Below are 19407 nucleotides of genomic sequence, written 5' to 3' on the forward strand. Positions count from 1 at the left end.
CCGGCTCCAAAATGAATCACAGCAGCGAGTCCGTCGTGCAAACCTTTTATTTCACAGTTCACGATGAAATCAAATCACATTTTCCAGCATATGAGGTGGTTCAGCAAACACAGGCGCTGCAACCATTCCAGGGAAAGGTTGGCAGAATTATGTGACCCTGTGAGAACTCCAAGTCTTCCACCGCAGCGTTCATTTAGTCACACAAAGGTCACCGAGATTTGAGCGAGCTGAAGCCCAGCCGAGCTACTGATCATATTTAGACTTGTGCCACCGAGTCTTTTGGGTGCCCGTCCCTGCCTAAAGTTCATGGGCCGCACTGTGAGGCTCAGGGAGCTGCCGAGTGTCACAATTTTGAATCAGATCGAAGTAAAACTGAATGAGCTCCTCGTAGTTCTTTTTGGAAATCCTCTCGTTGATGCCGTGGAATCTGAGAAAACGATCAGAACGGGAAATGACTTTGATATTAGGACACCGAGCGGCGGTGAAGCTGTCCACGCCAGGTGTGCTCCTCACCTCTGAGCATCACCAGGCCTAAACCAGAGCGGGGCGAAGCGATAAATATCGTTGGTCAGGTCTTTAAAGTGTCGACTGTCTGTGTTGCCGATACAGATGCCTACAGACGAAGACAGACCAGCGTTAGCGAGCACCTGTGGAGTGTTTCATGAGCCGTACTGGTCGTACCTGGAGCCACTGTTACTGTAGGAAACAAGTCCAGAATTGTCTTCTTGATGATCTGGAAGCCAAAGGACTTTTCATCTGAGGAGCTGACCGGCAGGGACGACAGCCTGGTGGATTATGGGGATGGAGCGGAGATTTCATTCAACGAGGACGGCTCCTTTATCGGCCAGTACACAGGAACCAGGAGGGACGTCAGGGAGCTGGACTTTGGTCCCAGTCTGGAGTTCCAGTCTCCGATCAACGCCATCTACTCCTTCGCATGAATTCAAGAATTCAGGGGATTTCAAGCTCATGGGACTTTCATAGGAGCGGCAGGAGGAACAAGTCAGTGTTATAAGTTCTCTTGTTGCCTTTATGAAACCCTTTGAGGATTTTAAGGTAAAAATGTGGAAAATCTGCATGTCCGTGTGCCTAAAAATGATGTGGCTGCATACGTACGTACTCAGAGGAGAGTCTGCGCGAGTAGATCAGTTTATCATGTTGATAAAAGTAAGGACTAAATTAACTGGGGGTTTTTTTGTTTCTCATTTATCTAACTCATGTAATGGATCTGAATTTGAAATAAGACCGGGAGAGCCAGAGTACCTTTTAAAATAAAAGATTAATATGAGAAAATGTGAAAGATTGATGCCTCATCCTGTTCAAAAATACTGAAACTCTTGAAACACACTGATTTCACACTTATATGATACAATTTGCCAACTCCTACCCATCCTTCAGTGACCTCAGGAAAATAATGGAACCTTCTGAAATGACCTCTGCAGGTTTATTATTGCATTTCACAACAACGTAGTGCAATTTTACTGCATTTTGAGTGCCCTAATGACCTTGGGAGCGATGTTAAGGCAGAGGGGATGAGCGGTAGGATAAAATAAAATATTCTTTTATTCCACTTTCTCTGCTATATACTGGTAAACCCTACGTACTTCTAGGCCTGTCTGATGGAAAGTTTTGGACTATGGCCTCAAACAATCAGTGGGAATATTAGGAATTGCAAAACAGAAGGTCTTAAACAATGTAGGCCTACTGTTAGGATCCATCTGTTGTTCCAGGCTTGTTGGTATCTTGTCCTGCCCTCCGGCCTCTGTCTTCTCCCTCATTACCCTCAGGTGACTCCCCATGTCTCTATCTCCCTCCACTCCACTCTTTATCTTTGTTTCGTGTCAGGGGAGTTGTTGGTGTTTCTTTTTGTGTTCTTTGTTTTCCGGTGACCTCCCAGAGTGGCGCCATCCAGAGGCTGAGAACTGGTGGAACACCGAAAGATTAGATTAGATTAGATTAGATTAGATTAGATTAGATTAGATTAGATTAGATTAGATTAGATTAGATTAGATTAGATTAGATTCAACTTTATTGTCATTACACATGTCACAAGTACAAGACAACGAAATGCAGTTAGCATCTAACCAGAAGTGCTTAAGTAGCAAATAAAACTGTGATGGGTATATGCAATATATACACACACAATGGTATATGTTTATGATATCAATCTATATGTTTGTATTTACAGAGTTCACAGATATGTAAAGGGTATATAAAAGTCTTTGCAACCAAGATAAGTATATATACAGGCTGTAACTATGGTGCTGATGTGCAAAGTATGGAAAGCAGTGCAAGTAACTGGATGTGGGTAGTGCAAATAACAGATGTAAATAGTGCAAATGACAGATGTAAATAGTGCAAATAACAGATGTAAATAGTGCAAATAACAGATGTAAATAGTGCAATTATTGTAACATGTAATCAGTGCAAATAGCGTGAGTGTATGATCAATCAGTCCAGACGGGGGTTATTGTGCCTGAAGGGAGGTAAAGTGAGAGGGGTGGGAGTTCAGCAGGGAGACAGCGGTGGGGAAGAAGCTGTTTCTGAACCTGGTGGTTTTTGTCCAGAGGCTCCTGTAGCGCTTCCCAGAGGGCATGAGAGTAAACAGTCCATGCGCTGGATGACAGGAGTCTTTAGAGACCTTCTTGGCCCTCCTGTGACAGCGCCTCCTGTATATGTCCTCGATGGAAGGAAGAGAAGCTCCAGCTATTCGCTGGGCGGTCTTCACCACCTTCTGCAATGCCTTCCGGTCTGAGGCAGAGCAGTTCCCATACCAGACCATAACACAGCTGGTAAGGATGCTCTCAATGGTGCAGCGAAAGAAGTTCACCAGGACGCCTGAAGAGAGGTGGTGTTTCTTCAGAGTCCTCAGGAAGAAGAGACGCTGGTGACCCTTCTTCACCAAACTGGAGCAGTTAGTCGTCCAGGTGAGGTCCTGTGAGAGGTGGACCCCCAGGAATTTGAAGCTGGACACACGCTCCACTGCTGCTCCGTTGATGTGGATGGGTGGGTGGATGTCCGTCTTCCTCCTGAAGTCCAGGACGAGTTCTTTAGTTTTATTGGTGTTGAGCAGCAGGTTGTTGTTGTGGCACCACGTAGCTAAGCGGTCCACCTCCTCCCTGTAAGATGACTCATCGTTATCCTTGATGAGGCCAATCACCGTGGTGTCATCTGCGAACTTGATGATGGTGTTGGAACCATGTAGAGCTCTGCAGTCGTGGGTGAAAAGGGAGTAGAGGAATGGGCTCATCACACAGCCTTGTGGTACTCCGGTGTTTATAGTGAGGGTAGGGGAGCAGTGATGATCTAACCGCACATGTTGTGGTCTATTGGTCAGAAAGTCCAATAACCAGTTGCAGATGGAGATGCTGATGCCCAGATCCCTGAGTTTGGTTATCAACTTGGAGGGGATGACAGTGTTAAATGCTGAACTGAAGTCTATGAACAGCATTCGGGTGTATGTGTCTTTATTGTCCAGGTGTGAGAGGACAGAGTGCAGTGCTGTGGAGACTGCATCTTCTATACTCCTGTTCTTATGATAGGCGTACTGATGGGGGTCCAGGGTTGGGGGGAGACAGGATTTGAGTTGTGCCAAGACCAGCTGCTCTAAGCACTTTGTTATGATGGGAGTGAGTGCTACTGGACGATAGTCATTGAGACAAGCCGGGGTGGAATGTTTTGGTACTGGCACGATGGAGGTGGATTTGAAGCAGGTCGGCACAACTGCATGAGCCAGGGATAGATTGAATAAGTCCGTCAGGACCCCTGCTAACTCCACAGCACAAGTTCTGAGCACGCGTCCAGGGATGCCATCGGGGCCCGCAGCTTTGCGTGGATTGATCCTGCTCAGTTCCGCTCTGACATCAGTGGTAGAGAAAGTTAAGGGTTGGTGGCCAGCAGTCAGCTCTACCTTGCTCGCTTGTTCATGGTTGTCCTTCTCAAACCGAGCATAGAAGTTGTTTAGCTCATTGAGGAAGGAGATGTCAGTTGAGGGGGGAGAGGCATTGATGGGCTTGTACTTGCTGATGACCTGGATGCCCTGCAACATAGATCGGGGGTTGGAGTTGGAGAAGTGCCCTTCTACCTTCAGCTTGTAGTCGTGTTTGGCTTTCTTTATACCCCGCTTCAGGTTAGCTCTGGCTGTGCTGTAGGTTTGTGCATCCCCCGATCGGAAGGCAGGCAGTGCTGGTGACGAGGAAGATTGACACCACCTGTGGACTCCCAGGGTATCTTAGGATTGGCTCCCCTGTGTCTATCTGACCAATCACCAGCGGAGTCTTTAAAGGCTCTTTAAGGCTCTCAGGTTGATATTTAACAAGGTTTGGAGAACATCTCTGCATTTCCTGCTCCTGCTGCTCCAACAACAGCACCATGAAAATTCCTCTGCTGATTGCAGGTAAGACAGAACAGATGTTTCCAGCTGTTTTCCATCAGGACTTTTACTAACTGGAGCTGTAACATTAAAGGTCTCTGTCTCTCCCTTGGCAGTGTGGGTGAGTTCAGTAATCACAGTTAACATTTGTAATTTCTATTGTTGAGTCTTCATAAGAAGAAAAAAACACCTTTTTCTTGAGTTTCCTCCACCAGACTGGTGTGCTATTTCACCAATTGGTCCCAGTATCGACTCGGAGATGGAAAATTTATGCCCGCAAATATTGAGCCCAATCTGTGCACCCACTTGATCTACGCCTTCTCCAGCATTAACGAAGCAAACGAGCTGACCACCGTCGAGTGGAACGATGATGAGCTCTACAAGTCATTTAACGGACTCAAACAGAGGTGCACTGCCAACCGAGTAAAGTGATGACAGTGGAGCTAAAAGTGGACAAAGTAGAATATTTCCCTTCCCCACAGAAATCCAAGTCTGAAAACACTGCTGGCAGTCGGAGGATGGAGCTTTGGAACAGCCAAGTAAGATGTTTCAGGACACGAGCTTGTGAATTTTTCTTTAAAAACCTTTCTGCTCCTGATGTCCAGATTCACCACAATGGTGTCAACACAAACCAGCAGAAGCAAATTCATCCAGTCCTCCATCAAACAGCTGAGAAAATATGGATTTGATGGCCTGGATCTGGACTGGGAATACCCTGCCGCCAGGGGCAGCCCTCTGGTGGACAAGCAGAGATTTACAGCTTTATGCAAGGTCAGAGTCAACCCCCCCCCCCTCCCTGGACAAACACATGAACCCCAGGTTGAACCTCCCTGTGGTTTACCTCCATGCACAGGAGCTCTTTGAGGCCTACGAGGCTGAGGGAAAAGCCAATGGAAAGCCCAGATTAATGCTTTCTGCCGCGGTGTCTGCTGGGAAAGGAACCATTGATGCGGGTTATGAAATAGCCGAGATATCAAAGTCCGAGTTTTCCGCATTATCAGGTCTGTCTCATCATAGTGTGCAAACACTAATGTGTGTTTTTAGGTACCTGGACTTCATCAATGTAATGACTTATGACTTTCATGGCACCTGGGAGGGTGTGACGGGACACAACAGCCCCCTTTATAAAGGAGCTCAGGACACCGGGGACAAGGTTTACCTGAACACTGTGAGTGATGTGACGATTGGCCCTGAATTTCTGACACGAGAGTCTGCAGAGATGTGCTTTTGTGTTAGGATTTTGCCATGCGGTATTGGAGGGACAAAGGAACACCAGTGGAGAAACTGAACATGGGCTTTGCTGTCTATGGGAGGACATTTCAGCTGTCAACTCAGTCCAGTAATGTCGGAGCACCGAGCAGCGGTCCGGCCCCGGCGGGTGCCTTTACCAAGGAGGCTGGCTTCTGGTCCTATTATGAGGTCAAACTGAAGACGGTTTAACTCTAACGCCCTACTTTGATGAGACATTAACATTTTTATCCTCTTTTCAGATTTGTACTTTTCTCAATGGGGCCACTGTCCACCTGATCGAGGACCAGAAAGTCCCGTATGCTGTCAAGCAGAACCAGTGGGTGGGATACGACAACAAAGCCAGCTATGACACAAAGGTGACCCCCTCAGCATCTGTCGTCTCTGCAGCCCATCGTACGACCGAGGTAACGAAAACACCACGCTGAAACGGTGATGTTGTGTCCAGGTCCAATACCTGAAGGACAACAGATTTGGAGGGGCTTTCGTCTGGGCTCTGGACCTGGATGACTTTAACGGGGCATTCTGTGGTCAAGGAAATTTCGTCCTCATCAACCATCTCCGCTCGCTTCTGACTACAGGTCAGAACTCGCACTTAGATTATCCTGATACGTTATTTTCCCAGACCTTCCTCCTCTTCCCACCCAAACCCCCGTGTATCCATCTGCAGCTCCCACCACCCCTCAGCCAGTTCCCACCACCTCTCACAACGCTGACAGCTTCTGCACCACCAAGATCGGCGGTATTTACGCCAAGCCTGACGATCCCGGCTCCTTCTACAGCTGCGCCAATGGCCACACCTGGGTGATGCAATGCCCAGCAGGTCTGGTCTTCAAAGAGAGCTGCCTTTGCTGTGACTGGCCATGATACGCTGGGCAGGTATCAACACTGAGAACTGCTGACTGTTGCAAATAAACGCATCTCTCCAAAACCCACCGGCTCCAAAATGAATCACAGCAGCGAGTCCGTCGTGCAAACCTTTTATTTCACAGTTCACGATGAAATCAAATCACATTTTCCAGCATATGAGGTGGTTCAGCAAACACAGGCGCTGCAACCATTCCAGGGAAAGGTTGGCGGAATTATGTGACCCTGTGAGAACTCCAAGTCTTCCACCGCAGCGTTCATTTAGTCACACAAAGGTCACCGAGATCTGAGCGAGCTGAAGCCCAGCCGAGCTACTGATCATATTTAGACTTGTGCCACCGAGTCTTTTGGGTGCCCGTCCCTGCCTAAAGTTCATGGGCCGCACTGTGAGGCTCAGGGAGCTGCCGAGTGTCACAATTTTGAATCAGATCGAAGTAAAACTGAATGAGCTCCTCGTAGTTCTTTTTGGAAATCCTCTCGTTGATGCCGTGGAATCTGAGAAAACGATCAGAACGAGAAATTACTTTGATATTAGGACGCTGAGCGGCGGTGAAGCAGTCCACGCCAGGTGTGCTCCTCACCTCTGAGCATCACCAGGCCTAAACCAGAGCGGGGCGAAGCGATAAATATCGTTGGTCAGGTCTTTAAAGTGTCGACTGTCTGTGTTGCCGATACAGATGCCTACAGACGAAGACAGACCAGCGTTAGCGAGCACCTGTGGAGTGTTTCATGAGCCGTACTGGTCGTACCTGGAGCCACTGTTACTGTAGGAAACAAGTCCAGAATTGTCTTCTTGATGATCTGGAAGCCAAAGGACTTTTCATCGGAGGAGCTGACCGGCAGGGGGTCAAAGCCGTAAACCAGTTCAACGCTGACTCGCTGGTCTCCCACCGTGGACTGGATGAGGTGGAGGACCTGGACGGGAGTCAGGAGAGATCTCACTCAGCTGTGATTATCTGCCGTGTGCCGAATCTCAAACGCCGTTTACCTCCTGTAACGTCTGTGCTGAGTGAATCCTCAGATTGACGTAGGCTTCAGCGGCCGAGGGGATGACGTTCACCTTCAGAGGGACAGAAAAGGTTTGTGCGTGGCTGGAGAATGTGCACGTGGCGCCCCTCACTGCCTGCGTACCTTCACTCCAGCGTTAAACATGGTGACGGCCGTGGTCGTCCGCACAAACGCGTTAGTGTCGGCTTTCCTTTCAAGCATCCTGCAGCATTGAAAAGAACTCGCTTTACTCCACTAGTCAAACAATTGGTAAACAGGTAAACTCACTCCGAATTACCTGCCGAGCAGCGACGAGAACAGCCACAAATTGGACATTATGAACTTCTTTGGGAGGCTGAACTTGATTCAGAGGAGGAGGAAACAGAAACACTGAGGACTGTGCTGTGGTGGACGACAGGAAAAAGTGCCCCTACCTTGTGGGCCAGATGCTCAAAGGTTTCACCTTCAGGCCCCTGACCAAATAACCGCGGCATGGGGTTGTCCTCGAGTCTAAATAATAGTTAAAGGCGTTATTTATGTTTGCTGGGTGGCAACAACCCTGACCGCAGTCACACAGAAAGCACAAAATATAAATGTCACCTTTTTATTGCAGCAGCCAAGATTCCAATGCTCGTTTCCCTGGGGGGCATCGAGGAGTGGCCGGGGACTGTGGACACGCTGAGCTTCACGGTGGCCGAACCCTTTTCGCTCACACCTATTCTGATGTGGACACATTCTTAACGGTCATTTCAAGCATCGTGGTCGTGAATTTACAAAAAAAAAAAACTGTGGCAGATACTCACAGAGCAGCAGGTTCTTCAAGACCAGGGATGACTCCGTCCAGAACAGCCAGACCCTCATCCAGGACAAAGGACAGCTGCACGCCACGCCGCTTCAGCAATCGCGTTACGCTCGCCGCTCCCTGAAAGCCACTGACCTTTAAATGACATGGCAGCGCACAATCGGGCACTCTGGTATCACCATTTCACACAGCCTGCAAGGTTGCAAAGGCAGATTAAAAAAGAAATACTTCTTCGTCGTGACCGAGGCTGATGTAAAGTCCTCGTCGTGGAGCGTAGCCTTTTATTAGCAGATACTCCAAGGCCTGAAGCATTCCCTGCAAACACACAAAGCAGATTAGCGGCACCTCCACACAGGAAGCTGCAGGTTGGAGGGCGTTTGTCCGTTTGGCGTCCCACCATCAGGGAACTCTTGTCGTCGATGGTCCCTCTGCCATAGATGAAATCGCCTATCTCCTCCGCAGAAAACGGCGGGGCGTCCCAGCCGTCCGAGAGCACGGCCGGGACGACGTCGATGTGGGCCAGCAGCAGGTACGGCGCCAGGTCGGGCTGCGATCCTCGCACCCAGAACAGGTGGCTGTAGTTGGCCACCAGCTCATGTTGGACCAAGGGAGAAGAGAAAACTGTTGGAAAAGCTGACAAAAGGAAGAGGGCTTTTATTTCAGAATGTACTTTATATGTCTACAGAATCACTTTAAATGTGGATTTTGGATAGTCAGGTGGTAAAAAGGGAAAGTGTGAAGTCTGGGAGTGATGATGATGAAATAATGTTCAAACGAACTACAATTCTAGCCAGATTAATACGCGCAGGGTTACATAAGAGTGATTTAGCCTGGACTATTTATTGCAGTCACATGGCGGCCTGAGGCCCTTCCAGTCCGGGGGGGGGCGTTAACGACGGTCGCTCACGTTAAAACCCGAAATGTCACCTTTTCGGAGCAGCCTGTCGAACTGGAGCAGCGCGGTGGTGTTGAGGTCCGTCTCCGAGAATGACACCGTGGGGATCCGGACGGCCTCTGCACGGACGCACACGGACGGACAGTTTAGGCCGGCGTTGGTCGCGCGCGTTCACGTGCTGCAGGTTACCTTTGAAGTTAGCGAGCAGCTCGTCTCTCCGCTGCGCGTCGACCACCAGCGAGATGTTCCTCGCCTTCTCCCAGGCTGCGAGCTGCAGGCCGACGTTGACGTCGAGCGACAGAGTCCTGAGTGATGCGGCGGTGAATAACGCGACTGTAACAGCAGCGAGGCTGATTAGAATTAATTTGAAAAGCTTAAATATTTGGAACTTCGGCCGAGGGTTTGTCATTGTTGTCAACAGCGGAACTCGCTCACTGACAGCGCGCGAGCGATGTAGGCGGGAGTTGTTGGTGAGCGACGCCTGCTGGACTGAACGCGGTACTGCACATGTACTGCTAATAAAGTTTGGACTTTGAACTTTAGGCACTTTTAAATATTTCCATCATTAAGGTTTAAGTAGAAAAATGTAAAATGACATCTAGGCAAATAAATACACTACAATTGATATTGGGTGGGTGTTTGACTCCAGGGTCAACGTACATCAGTGTCGATGCGAGTGAAAGACAAATAAATGTAAATTAGAATATCCTTTATTGAAAAACAGAAAGATTGAATTGCATATTTTAGTCATTAAAATGATCTGACATTGAACATTTTGTGTAAGGAGCACATAAATGTTTAAATCAGAGGAAGACCTCAAGTGAATCAAGGTTTAGCTGATCCTTTCACTCTGAGAATACATAAACTTGACACTTTTACTCCCATTAACACACAGACATTGTCACTAACAAACTTTTTAAGTAAATGTATGCGCTTCATGGGAGGTATTTTATTCTTTACACAGCTGTAAGACAAAAGAAATGAGTGAAACCCCACCGTTACTCCTGCTCAGAGAAGGCCGGGGCCTCCGGTGCGTGAAACTCCTCCACGTCTGACGCCTGGTTTGGACTGTCCAGCAAGGACATCGCCGAATCTAGCGAACTGTCCTCAACAACAACGTAAACGAGGTACAGCAGGATGACCACAATAAGGAAAACTAATATCTGTATATGAATGGGCACAAGGCGGCGCTCTGCCTCTCGCCTCTCCAGAGTTGCGGGACTGCTGGGAGTGTCTGGGAACACATACTGGACTGGTCTCCCTGCAGCACCTTTAATGGGTCTTCGACGAGTAGCACTGGAAGATATAAATAAAAAATAAAATAAAATAAAAAAACCACATATTGACTTGAAATTACGAGCGACGCCATGTGCATCTCCTAGACAGAGACCCTGAAAAAGCTTAATGACCAACTAAATCTAAATATTCCAATTCTTGTGAAAGTAGCTACGATATTAAAGTTCTATCATGAATAATTTAGGCTGCAGTGGCATCAGTACTCACTAGATCCCCGTAGGTGAGGCTTGAGCTGGAAAAATGTCCTTTGAAACACCATTTACGGGCTCCACGGGAGGCTAAAAGAGAAGGTAGAACTTGGTGTCAACGCAGACCAGAGAAGACCTCTACGGTCCACAAAAAAAGGTCCAAATGAACATTTTGAACTGCATTTGTGAGAACCTGCTAACAGAATGTAAAACCCAACTCCAGAACACCTCTAGAAATGTCTCATTCTGAAAGAACAGTGGTAACGAATAATAAAAGGCAGGAAAACAAAGTCAAAAGCATCTGCCTTGGGTCCAGGTTTAACCGGGAACGCCTCAGGAGTGTAGAACAGGGTCTGGTTCTTCACAGCGGGCTGGTCCACAGTCAGCAGCTACAAAGGACAGACGCAGCATGAGACACGCGCCGGTTCCCTGGAGTGAACGCTTCCTCCCACCACCAGTGAACCTCTCCAACAATCACCAAAGAGCTTCAAGTGCGGCTCAACGAGGCGAGCGCCACTGACCCTGCTGGGCTGTGACCGGAGCTCCTGCACGTCGCTGCCATTCGACTCCGTGTCTGAGACTGACCTCCGACTCTCCATCTGTTGTTCAGAGTCAGAGGGCACGGTTATTGGCCGTGATCAATGGAAGGGAACGAGGCGGGTTTCAGGGTTTAGGAACGTGTGGAATTGACTTTCCTCTTCCACCATTTGAGTGATACTGAAGGCTTGAGAGGAACCTGACGAACAGCCAATTGATTTAGCTGGCTGGAGTCCATTTGGTACCTGGAAGAAATATTATAGCATCAACCGGAACACCAGCCCCTCTTCTCGCACACCAGTGCAAATGTGAACAGTAGAGAATCACTAAGATGCCATTGGTGGTTTGAAAATAGTGCACAAGGAAGCCCAGGAAAGGAATGTAGAGAATTTAAAGTCCAAGCGGAGTGAAATAAGACCGCTACCCTGGATCCTAATCCTGAGCGCTGGTTTACAGAGGATGCTCGACTAATTCCTGCTGGAATCCGAGAGCAATGACATGGACCCCGCTCTGATGATTTCAAGGCATTCTTCGGATTCTTTGCGGGACAAGGTTTCCTGGTTTCGGAAGCGGGAGCGCGCTGAAAGAGACCGTCTGGGTTGAGCACCCTCAGAATTCAGAGGCAGAAATGTGAGTGAGTGCACATTTACCAGCTTTGATGAGAGTATGAAACACTGTGGGTAAGCAAAGTTATTGTTCTGGAGGGGGAAAAAGCAACACACACGGATTTATGACAGGAGACGTGCGGTGTTTCATATAAGTGGGTGCTGTTACAACCGGTGGCCACTGGAGGGCGCTGCCGGCAACCTTTGTTCAAAAACCCAGTCAGAATAAGAAATGACCAGATATATTTACTTTACCGGTATTTAATATAATTTTCAGGCGAGACCAATTTCACACCTTGGTAACAATAAGAGGACACCTGTGACATTCAATGGCGGGAACGCTCACCTGGCTCATATCCTGCTGTGAATGCTCAGAGTGTTCATCTCCTTCTCCCTTTGCTCCTTTGGACCCTGCAGAGGCCTCAGAACAGTAAACCACACGGTTGTGTCACCAACCAGGCAGAATATGAGACACAAAACTTGTTCTCACCTTCCTCATCTTCACTGTCGGAGTATAACACAGCATTCCCTTCCTCTCCGTTCACCTGTTCATCATGACCACCGGACTCAAGCAGCTTCCTGAGCTTCTTCTCATACACAGCCCTGGTGGAGGCTGAAGAACATGGCAACTTCTGTTTAGCAACTTCAAATCAATACTGCATAAATGACTTCATAAAAGCCACAGAATACCTGGAACCCAGAGGGAACCTACCAACTATGGGCCCCACTTTAACTCCATGCTGGATGAGGGCGGCCTTGAGGCCATCGTCTGTCAACGCACTCGGGTCGCGACCCCCTGGATCGTCTCCATCCACCACCTCGTCCTCCTCACAAAGAATATTAGAGGAATTTAGAGAGAGAATGTTGCAGGTGGCAGGTCGTAAAGCACCAAACTAGCCGGTAGAAGCAGTTTACAAACTGCTAAATACTCACATGGGTGGGGTTTTTGTTTGTTCGGGTTTTTTTTTTCCCTTTTAGCATTTTCCCCCATACTAAACTTGACTTAAAGAAGAATAAGTGCTTCCAAATTCACTGGGCGTAACATAAAACATGCAACCAAGGGTCCAAAGCATTAAGGCTGTTTTTGAGGACGTCAGTGGAAAATTATTTAAATAATAATAATAAATTAAGCATGCAAACAGCCTTGCAGTCCCAGGGCAGCAGCACAGCAACTCTTGCAGGTTTAATGCAGCTCATCTAGTGTGACAGGTGTTGCCAACATATGCACACGACAGGAACGACAGCTGCCAGCAGGAACGTCTCATGAGCGTGTTCAGGAGAGCTGGAATCCTCCTGCAGGCTGGGAGCACCGACAGCTACACACTGACCCACTTCTTTATCCGCTGACCTTGAGCACCGCTGCAGTCCTAACGTCCCCTCCGTTATGATTAACCTTTGCCATTAAGTCTGTTCAACTGTTAAACTCACTGCCTCGTCCTGCCCCCGATCCTCCTCGTCGCTGGAGAATTCTGCAGCGTCTTTCTGCTCGATGTGCTTCAGGTGCAGCTCCACGTAAACGTCCTTCCTGCTGTTGGCGGGCGGCAGCGCCACATTGTGAGCCAGCAGGTCGGACTTCAGCCGGGACTTGGACAGCCGAGCGGGGTCCTCCAACAGCGGCATCTCAGCCGAAGACACTGACAACTAGTGCGGCTCAGTGGGAACGCGACCCCGCTGCTTCCACGCACCGGTTCGGTTAGAACAACGAGCCCTCTGCAGCCATGCGGCCCACTGCGCTGCAGGACCCTTCTGGAGGCGCAACAGCTGCGCCCACGGCTTGATTGACAGCCGGTGAGCTCCACTTATGAGCCCGCCTGGCGACTTTCAAATAAGCGGCCCCGTTCAACGGTTTCATCAGATATTTGGAGTCCGAAACACTTAACAAACAGCTGCGTTTTTTGGTGAAAGGTTGAAACCACTCAACTTTGTGTCAGCTCTTTTTCTTTAAACGGGCTAATTATCTTGGAGCTAACAGTAGTTGGATATACTTTATTTACTTTCCTTAATTGACATTATACTACAGCAAATTCTGTGTAATTCGTGATTCTGTAAACTTCATGTACCTGCTGCTACCTTTGACCTCTGACCCGGCCTCCAGACGCTGCGGCCCTGGTGCTGCTGCAGGTTTGGTGCATCCTGCTGATTCTGGCATCCAGGACATGCAGAAGTGGTGAGTTCTCCTGTAAACACAATTTAAAAAGTCAAAATATGATCTGGAAGGTAGAGACAGGCAGCATAGGCTGCAAACAAAGTGGAATCAGGGCAGCAAATTTTCAGACTGTTGTATTTATTCCCACTTGCTCGTATATTCCTCCCATACAGGAACATCCACTGAATTGAAATGCCCCTGGAGAAATTGCTGCTGTGTTCCCTGCTGGCTTTTTCCAATCCAACTGTTGAAAAAAACTGCAGCTGTTCTCCACACGAAACCTTAAACATTTACATATCCATTTATGAACACAGCACACAAAATAGTTACTCAAAATTGGAATTATTTTATTATAATTAGGTCAATTATCACTCTACCCTATATTGTGTCACTAAACAGCACAAAATAAGACATTTAGAAGCAGTTCTTATGTGGTTTTTCATCAATTCATTGTATATTTTAAAATGTAACTTTCATTAAAAGTCTCTAAAATCCATAGATAAATCAGTAATTTATAAATAGGTAGTTGTTTTAGTGCAGAAATAACCTATTTAATGTCAATGGAGTTTACATAGACTATAAGATACCAGATGAGCTACATTACAAATCGGGAATAAATCAGTTGTTCATTTTTCCTGCTGAAATTAATAGCTGGTGGTCGGGTTATTGGAGTCCTGATGTTGTTGGCCCACCGCGTATCCAATGGCTTTAAACCCTACATGACCTGCTAAAAATAACTCACATAGGAATAGAAAGCCATAAGACACAATCGTGGGTTGAATGGGAATAGCGCTGAAGATGGTTCCCAGATGCAGTGTGAGAATTAGCTTCACAACAAAGGGATAAATCAGGGGCAGGGTGCAAACAGCAGGCCGGATTTAAAACTCACATCCACATGAATAATTAACCAGAGGAGCCGGAGTGTTCATCTGAGCCCTGGGGGAGTAAAATTAAACTATCTTCAGACTGGAAGAATTATATTTTTCGCAGCACAAAACAAATAAATAGACCGCTAACGGATGCGTGGTTCTCTGCTGCGGGCGGCTGGATTCCTCGAGGGTTCTGCAGAATAATCTTTGATTAAAAATGCAGTTTTGGATCGGTGTCTGTGGGGAAAAGGTGCAGTGTTAATCAAAGGGATTTTGTTTCCGAAACTCAAAACAGATTACGTAAAGTCTTTCTGTATTCTGTAGCAACTCCTCGGTGGCTTCCTCATGCAAAAGGATCATTACCTCAGCATTTTAATGTAACCACTGGGCTCGGGAGGCTTAGCAGTTTAATTAATGGCCAAAATACCTCCGCAAATGTGAACTTTGCAGGGTTCTCCGTGCCAAATGCAGCAGCCTTTAAAGAGCAACTAGTGATGAATTAACTGTCTAGATCCTTTTTTCGGTCTTCTCCTATAGACTGACCAGAGATGCAGCACAAATACTTTGAATCCGACCCTCAACGCCCCACGCCAAGTCCGCTGGCCCAGATGTCTGCTCAGAAAACAGTAACCTTTACAAAAACACACACACACACACACACACACAAAAAGAAGAGTCTTCTGGACGGAGAGAGGAAACGGGCTACTACGGGAGACAGAGGAGGCATTTGTTGCTGTTGTATCAAGTGCAACGCTGAGGTATTTGAGCCACAGAGGGGCCGGCCAGGTATTTGGGCCGTCAGTGCTTCTCCTGCTTTTTCTGTCTCCAACTCAAACAACAAAAGCCCCATTGAGAGACACCCCCCCCCCCACCACCACCACCACCACCACCACCACCCCCATCCTTCTTCTTTTTTTTTATCTTGGAAGAAGCACACAAAGCTTCCTGTCCTGAGAAAGACAAGGAGTCGTCTTTATGCACCTGTTTAACGCGCACGCATCTCCTTCGTTCAGTCAGCAGCAGAGGTGGACCCGTCCGCCGTGGAACGGGACACATTTCAGCCGTGCTGGGATGAACGTCTCACTGTGCTGGATGTTCTCATGACCTCTGACAGAACATTAGCCGCCGCCGCTGAACTCCAGGGTTCCGGTGCTCACGCATGTCTCAGCATAAATTAGTAAAGCCCCAGAGTCAGACTCTGACCAGACAAGGAGGTGAATCCCTGCCACAGGGTAGATCCCCTGTAATCCCTGAACATCGGACCTGCTCACTCTCCGCTGGGACTGTCGCTGGACGGTTCTGGGGGTTTCTGCGTGTGCGGCTATAAATACCAGACGAAGATGAGCGGGTGGCGCCCGATTCATGCTCCTGACGAGACCAGTCAAAACACGCCGAGAGACTACACACAACATGTGAAAGCGTCAGGGAAGCTGTTTTTCCTTCTTGTCATTCATCACGAGAACATCTCATCTCCGCACGCGTCCCCCCCCCCCACCCCATCCCCCCCCCTCCCCTCCAGAAACAGCAGCATAAATTCAAAACTGGATGCCGCGACTCTCACTCTTACCTCCTTCTTGTTTCCTTGCGTCTCCGGCTGGAGAAAGTATGGCATCCCCTCAGCCCGGTACTGTATGGAGAGACAATGGGGAGTGGGGGGAGGAGTTACTATGTGAGCAGGAGCGGAGGTGGTGGTGGTGGTGGTGATGGTGATGGGGGGGGGGGGACCAGAATGAAAACTGGGCAGGGAGGGAAAGAGGGAGATCACTCAGGCACAGTATTCAGTCCACAAATCTAAAGAAACGTTACATGAATGGCAATCCTTGTCACACACACACACACACACACACACACACCCATCTCTCCTGTGTTGTGATGTCAGAGAAAACAGCAAGTCGAAATCCTTCTTCACGTGGGAACTGTAAGGGGAAAAACAAGAGGCGGCGAGAGAAAGGATTTTAAACAAGTCCCTTTCTTTGGAATTCTTTGAATGAGTTCTTAAGATTGGGAGTTGGCAGCGTGCCCGCGGGCCCTGGATGGAGGAGCATGAAGGGGGCTGTTATGGGGGGGCTGTCTATTGTGTGTGTGTTCCCTTCCTTTCAGTGCTGGCACTCCTGTTGATCTTTGCAGCCAGTTTCTGAATATTCCAGTCACTTTTTTTTCCCCCTCCACATTTTGCGCTCGATTTGTTTTCTGCCTCCGTCGTTTTAAGTGAAACGTGTCCTGATATCAGGGCGCCTCATATCAGCCCGGCCACAGGATCCTCTGGCCCCCGCTTCCCCCCTCTTTGTTCTCAGAACAGTCCAGAACAGTTAGCAGAAGAATGTTGATTTCCTTGGTGAATCCAGGATGAAGGCAGCAGGTGCTGTAGCCCCCCCCACCCCCCATCTATTTCCTCTTCTAATACCCCCTCCTCCACCGTCGGTACGAGGAGGAGGGGGTTCGATGGAGACAATTTTCTTCTCTATCAGGAGAGATGATCTGCAGCTGGATGGTGGTTTAATGAGCAGCTTCTCTGCACCCTGGTCGGGGGGGGGGCTGAGCCATGCATGCAGAAGAGACGCGCAGAAGATTAAAAGCAACTGCATCTCTTGTCGGCCTCCACTGTGCCCAGTGCTGTTTATACTGCACCAGTGCAGCAAGAGAAGCCCTCTCTGAGCCCCCCCCCCACCCCACTCTCTCTCCCTTCCTCCCCTCCGTTCATTACTATTCACCAGGTTTCACTTGGCCACGCATCGCTGCTCTGCTCCCTACTACTGTCGGGAGAGGTGGGGGAGAGGAAGAAAGCAAGGGAAATGCGTGAGACCACTTATGATCCTTAAGAATAAATCAGCCTTTTTTTTTTACGTGCACATATATTAGCACACAGCTGCACACACCAGCGGTTGTGTCTTGAGGGGGGAAAGCCTGGTTTGCCAGTCAATACGCAAACCTTTGTGTGGATTTGAATCCATCATTAACTCCACAGAGGTTGCTCGCTCAGATGGTTAGCTGTACGGAAGCACTTCATCATCAGTCATAAAAGCGAGCGCAGGGCTTTGTGTTCCTGCTGCTTAGTCTCTTCAATGGATTTTAAGGATTCCTCTCAGCAAAAGTTGCTCCTCCTCCAGCCACTGTGTTTTCATGTCCCTCATAACTCAATCCTTCATGTCTATTTTGACTAGCTTTCTAAATTTTTGAAGAGTTCTAATTAGCTGTTTTAGTCGGCATCGTGCACTTAGCACCGCCTAGTGGTGAGAAGGTGAATCGACTAATCCTCCTCTACCAAAGTCGACCTTCCCTGTACTCCTAGTATATTTCATTATAAAATATTGATTTGTGTTTAACGAAATTTGTAATTTAGTGCAGTTTATCCACCACAGTAAAGCTTTGTGACTCGTTTTGAAGTATCAAATGGTGTTAAGCAGAAAGCTCAGACTAGAACTGAATTTGCATTCGTTTGTGGTTCATTGGGTTTAGTCTGTTCAAAGGATGCAGCAGGGGCTCAGTCTGTGGAGGCGTTTGTTTTCTTTGGTCAGCAGCTTTCTCCCCCCCCCCCCCCCCCCACCCTGGTTTCCAGCAAAATGAATTATTTGTGTGATTTGTAAAGACAGAAGACATGACAACTGCTTCCATTCCACCACAGAGAGAGAAGAGAGAATAAAGAACTCCAACTGTTATCTGAAGATGAATGGTGCCTATATTCATATCATTAATGCTTCTATCTTTAAAAGTAAGTTTATGTTAGTTCCTTATGAAATTATCTGAGTTTATTTTTTTTATCCTGGGATCAGGATCAACACACAACATTTAACTATGATATTTACGGTGAAATTCTGTATTTATTTCTATTTTGATCATAAATCCAATCGCTGAATGTTATTTATTTTGTGGATTCATATTAGGAATTCATGAAAAGATCAATAATAACCATTGCTGACAGCTCTGAGCACTGGAGAATAATTAAGCGAGCATCAACAGACACGGCATCACTCATCTGTTGTGCGCGGAGGGAATTGGCTGACAGAAGCCATTATTTTCAAAATGCTCCAGATGTGATCGGCTGCTGCGCTTTCAGAAATCCTGGGTGGGAATTCCTGATTGAAGTCTTTAAATAAGCCTCGCTCCACTGAACTTGGAATTAATTTCACAGGATATGAGGAGGCTTTGTAAGCAGAATAATGAAGTGAAACCGCATTCATGAAGGCTGATGTAGTGCTGCCTGGTCAGGTCTCATTACGGCTTTCCCTTTATTCGGAATTTTACTGAACGCTCCCTGAGAACTTGAGGCATCCCCATCCGTGTCTACAGGGAGTAGGTGGAGGAATTAGAAAAGGTGACAGAAATCATTCTTTCTGTGTCTTGCCTGCTTCCCTTAACCATCATTCTCGCGTTAATGTGCTCTGAATCATTTATTCCTGCCCAACAAGGAGACAAACATATTAGGACTTCCTCTTGTGCTCCCTCAGGCACTATTACATTTGCACGTCGGCCTTAAACAAATGCATGGTGCGTTGGAGGTATTAGCAGAGAATCCCTGTGGTTTACTCTTCTGTCATGCATGGCAGCATGTGTTTGGACATTAACCAAAACAAAGACAAGGAGAAAGCATGTAGAGA

General features: G+C 47.8%; 3 protein-coding genes across 8 annotated transcripts; 1 reads left to right on the top strand and 2 right to left on the bottom strand.

The window, feature by feature from the left end:
• Window positions 1-30: 30 nt before the first annotated feature.
• Window positions 31-9628, bottom strand: pm20d1.2 (peptidase M20 domain containing 1, tandem duplicate 2). Of its 2 annotated transcripts, XM_029833144.1 has the most exons (14): window positions 9361-9628; window positions 9204-9290; window positions 8674-8909; window positions 8505-8591; window positions 8278-8411; window positions 8075-8194; window positions 7909-7984; window positions 7773-7834; window positions 7619-7697; window positions 7476-7547; window positions 7312-7402; window positions 682-756; window positions 514-613; window positions 31-427 (listed from the first exon to the last, which is right to left on the bottom strand). In XM_029833144.1, exons 1-14 carry the CDS (start codon window positions 9578-9580, stop codon window positions 298-300), a joined length of 1569 nt encoding a protein of 522 aa, XP_029689004.1. In that variant the 5' UTR covers window positions 9581-9628; the 3' UTR covers window positions 31-297. The 2 variants fall into 2 exon arrangements, with proteins under 2 accessions (XP_029689004.1, XP_003963552.2); XM_003963503.3 differs by lacking the exons at window positions 31-427; window positions 514-613; window positions 682-756 and adding exons at window positions 6589-6982; window positions 7069-7168 and having other exon boundaries at window positions 7237-7402; window positions 9361-9626.
• On the top strand, window positions 4266-6551 carry LOC101070260 (acidic mammalian chitinase-like). Of its 2 annotated transcripts, XM_029833146.1 has the most exons (11): window positions 4266-4396; window positions 4467-4493; window positions 4575-4779; window positions 4855-4911; window positions 4978-5143; window positions 5226-5350; window positions 5417-5540; window positions 5609-5791; window positions 5863-5979; window positions 6069-6201; window positions 6291-6551. In XM_029833146.1, the coding sequence occupies exons 1-11, from the start codon at window positions 4372-4374 to the stop codon at window positions 6485-6487; spliced, it is 1359 nt and encodes a 452-aa protein (XP_029689006.1). In that variant the 5' UTR covers window positions 4266-4371; the 3' UTR covers window positions 6488-6551. The 2 variants fall into 2 exon arrangements, with proteins under 2 accessions (XP_029689006.1, XP_029689007.1); XM_029833147.1 differs by lacking the exon at window positions 4266-4396 and having other exon boundaries at window positions 4479-4493; window positions 4588-4779.
• A 237-nt stretch (window positions 9629-9865) lies between the features above and the next one.
• Window positions 9866-16502, bottom strand: lemd1 (LEM domain containing 1). Of its 4 annotated transcripts, none has more exons than XM_011602679.2 (12): window positions 16380-16502; window positions 13226-13974; window positions 12510-12621; window positions 12288-12410; window positions 12144-12208; window positions 11843-11890; window positions 11617-11772; window positions 11351-11437; window positions 11177-11254; window positions 10961-11044; window positions 10675-10745; window positions 9866-10467 (listed from the first exon to the last, which is right to left on the bottom strand). In XM_011602679.2, exons 2-12 carry the CDS (start codon window positions 13415-13417, stop codon window positions 10170-10172), a joined length of 1314 nt encoding a protein of 437 aa, XP_011600981.2. In that variant the 5' UTR covers window positions 13418-13974; window positions 16380-16502; the 3' UTR covers window positions 9866-10169. The 4 variants fall into 4 exon arrangements, with proteins under 4 accessions (XP_011600981.2, XP_029689008.1, XP_029689009.1 ...); XM_029833148.1 differs by having other exon boundaries at window positions 12510-12624; XM_029833149.1 differs by lacking the exon at window positions 16380-16502 and adding an exon at window positions 15794-15811 and having other exon boundaries at window positions 12510-12624.
• Between the last annotated feature and the right edge of the window lie 2905 nt (window positions 16503-19407).

The sequence above is a fragment of the Takifugu rubripes genome, chromosome 3 (genome assembly GCF_901000725.2).
Source record: "Takifugu rubripes chromosome 3, fTakRub1.2, whole genome shotgun sequence".
Classification (NCBI taxonomy): domain Eukaryota; kingdom Metazoa; phylum Chordata; class Actinopteri; order Tetraodontiformes; family Tetraodontidae; genus Takifugu; species Takifugu rubripes.

What these genes read in the sequence shown, in the direction of transcription:
- LOC101070260 (XM_029833146.1), top strand. Translation starts at nt 4,372, where the DNA reads ATGAAAATTCCTCTGCTGATTGCAG. An exon ending in TCTCTCCCTTGGCAGTGTGG is followed by an intron (nt 4,494 to 4,574) that starts GTGAGTTCAGTA and finishes CTTTTTCTTGAG; the next exon opens with TTTCCTCCACCAGACTGGTG. An exon ending in CCGCTCGCTTCTGACTACAG is followed by an intron (nt 6,202 to 6,290) that starts GTCAGAACTCGC and finishes ATCCATCTGCAG; the next exon opens with CTCCCACCACCCCTCAGCCA.
- pm20d1.2 (XM_029833144.1), bottom strand. Translation starts at nt 9,580, where the DNA reads ATGACAAACCCTCGGCCGAAGTTCCAAATATTTAAGCTTTTCAAATTA. An exon ending in GCCTCGGTCACGACGAAGAA is followed by an intron (nt 8,412 to 8,504) that starts GTATTTCTTTTT and finishes TGTCATTTAAAG; the next exon opens with GTCAGTGGCTTTCAGGGAGC. An exon ending in TGTTTAACGCTGGAGTGAAG is followed by an intron (nt 7,548 to 7,618) that starts GTACGCAGGCAG and finishes GTCCCTCTGAAG; the next exon opens with GTGAACGTCATCCCCTCGGC.
- lemd1 (XM_029833148.1), bottom strand. Translation starts at nt 13,417, where the DNA reads ATGCCGCTGTTGGAGGACCCCGCTCGGCTGTCCAAGTCCCGGCTGAAG. An exon ending in CACAGCAGGATATGAGCCAG is followed by an intron (nt 11,891 to 12,143) that starts GTGAGCGTTCCC and finishes TTCCCCCTCCAG; the next exon opens with AACAATAACTTTGCTTACCC. An exon ending in GCCTCACCTACGGGGATCTA is followed by an intron (nt 10,468 to 10,674) that starts GTGAGTACTGAT and finishes TATATCTTCCAG; the next exon opens with TGCTACTCGTCGAAGACCCA.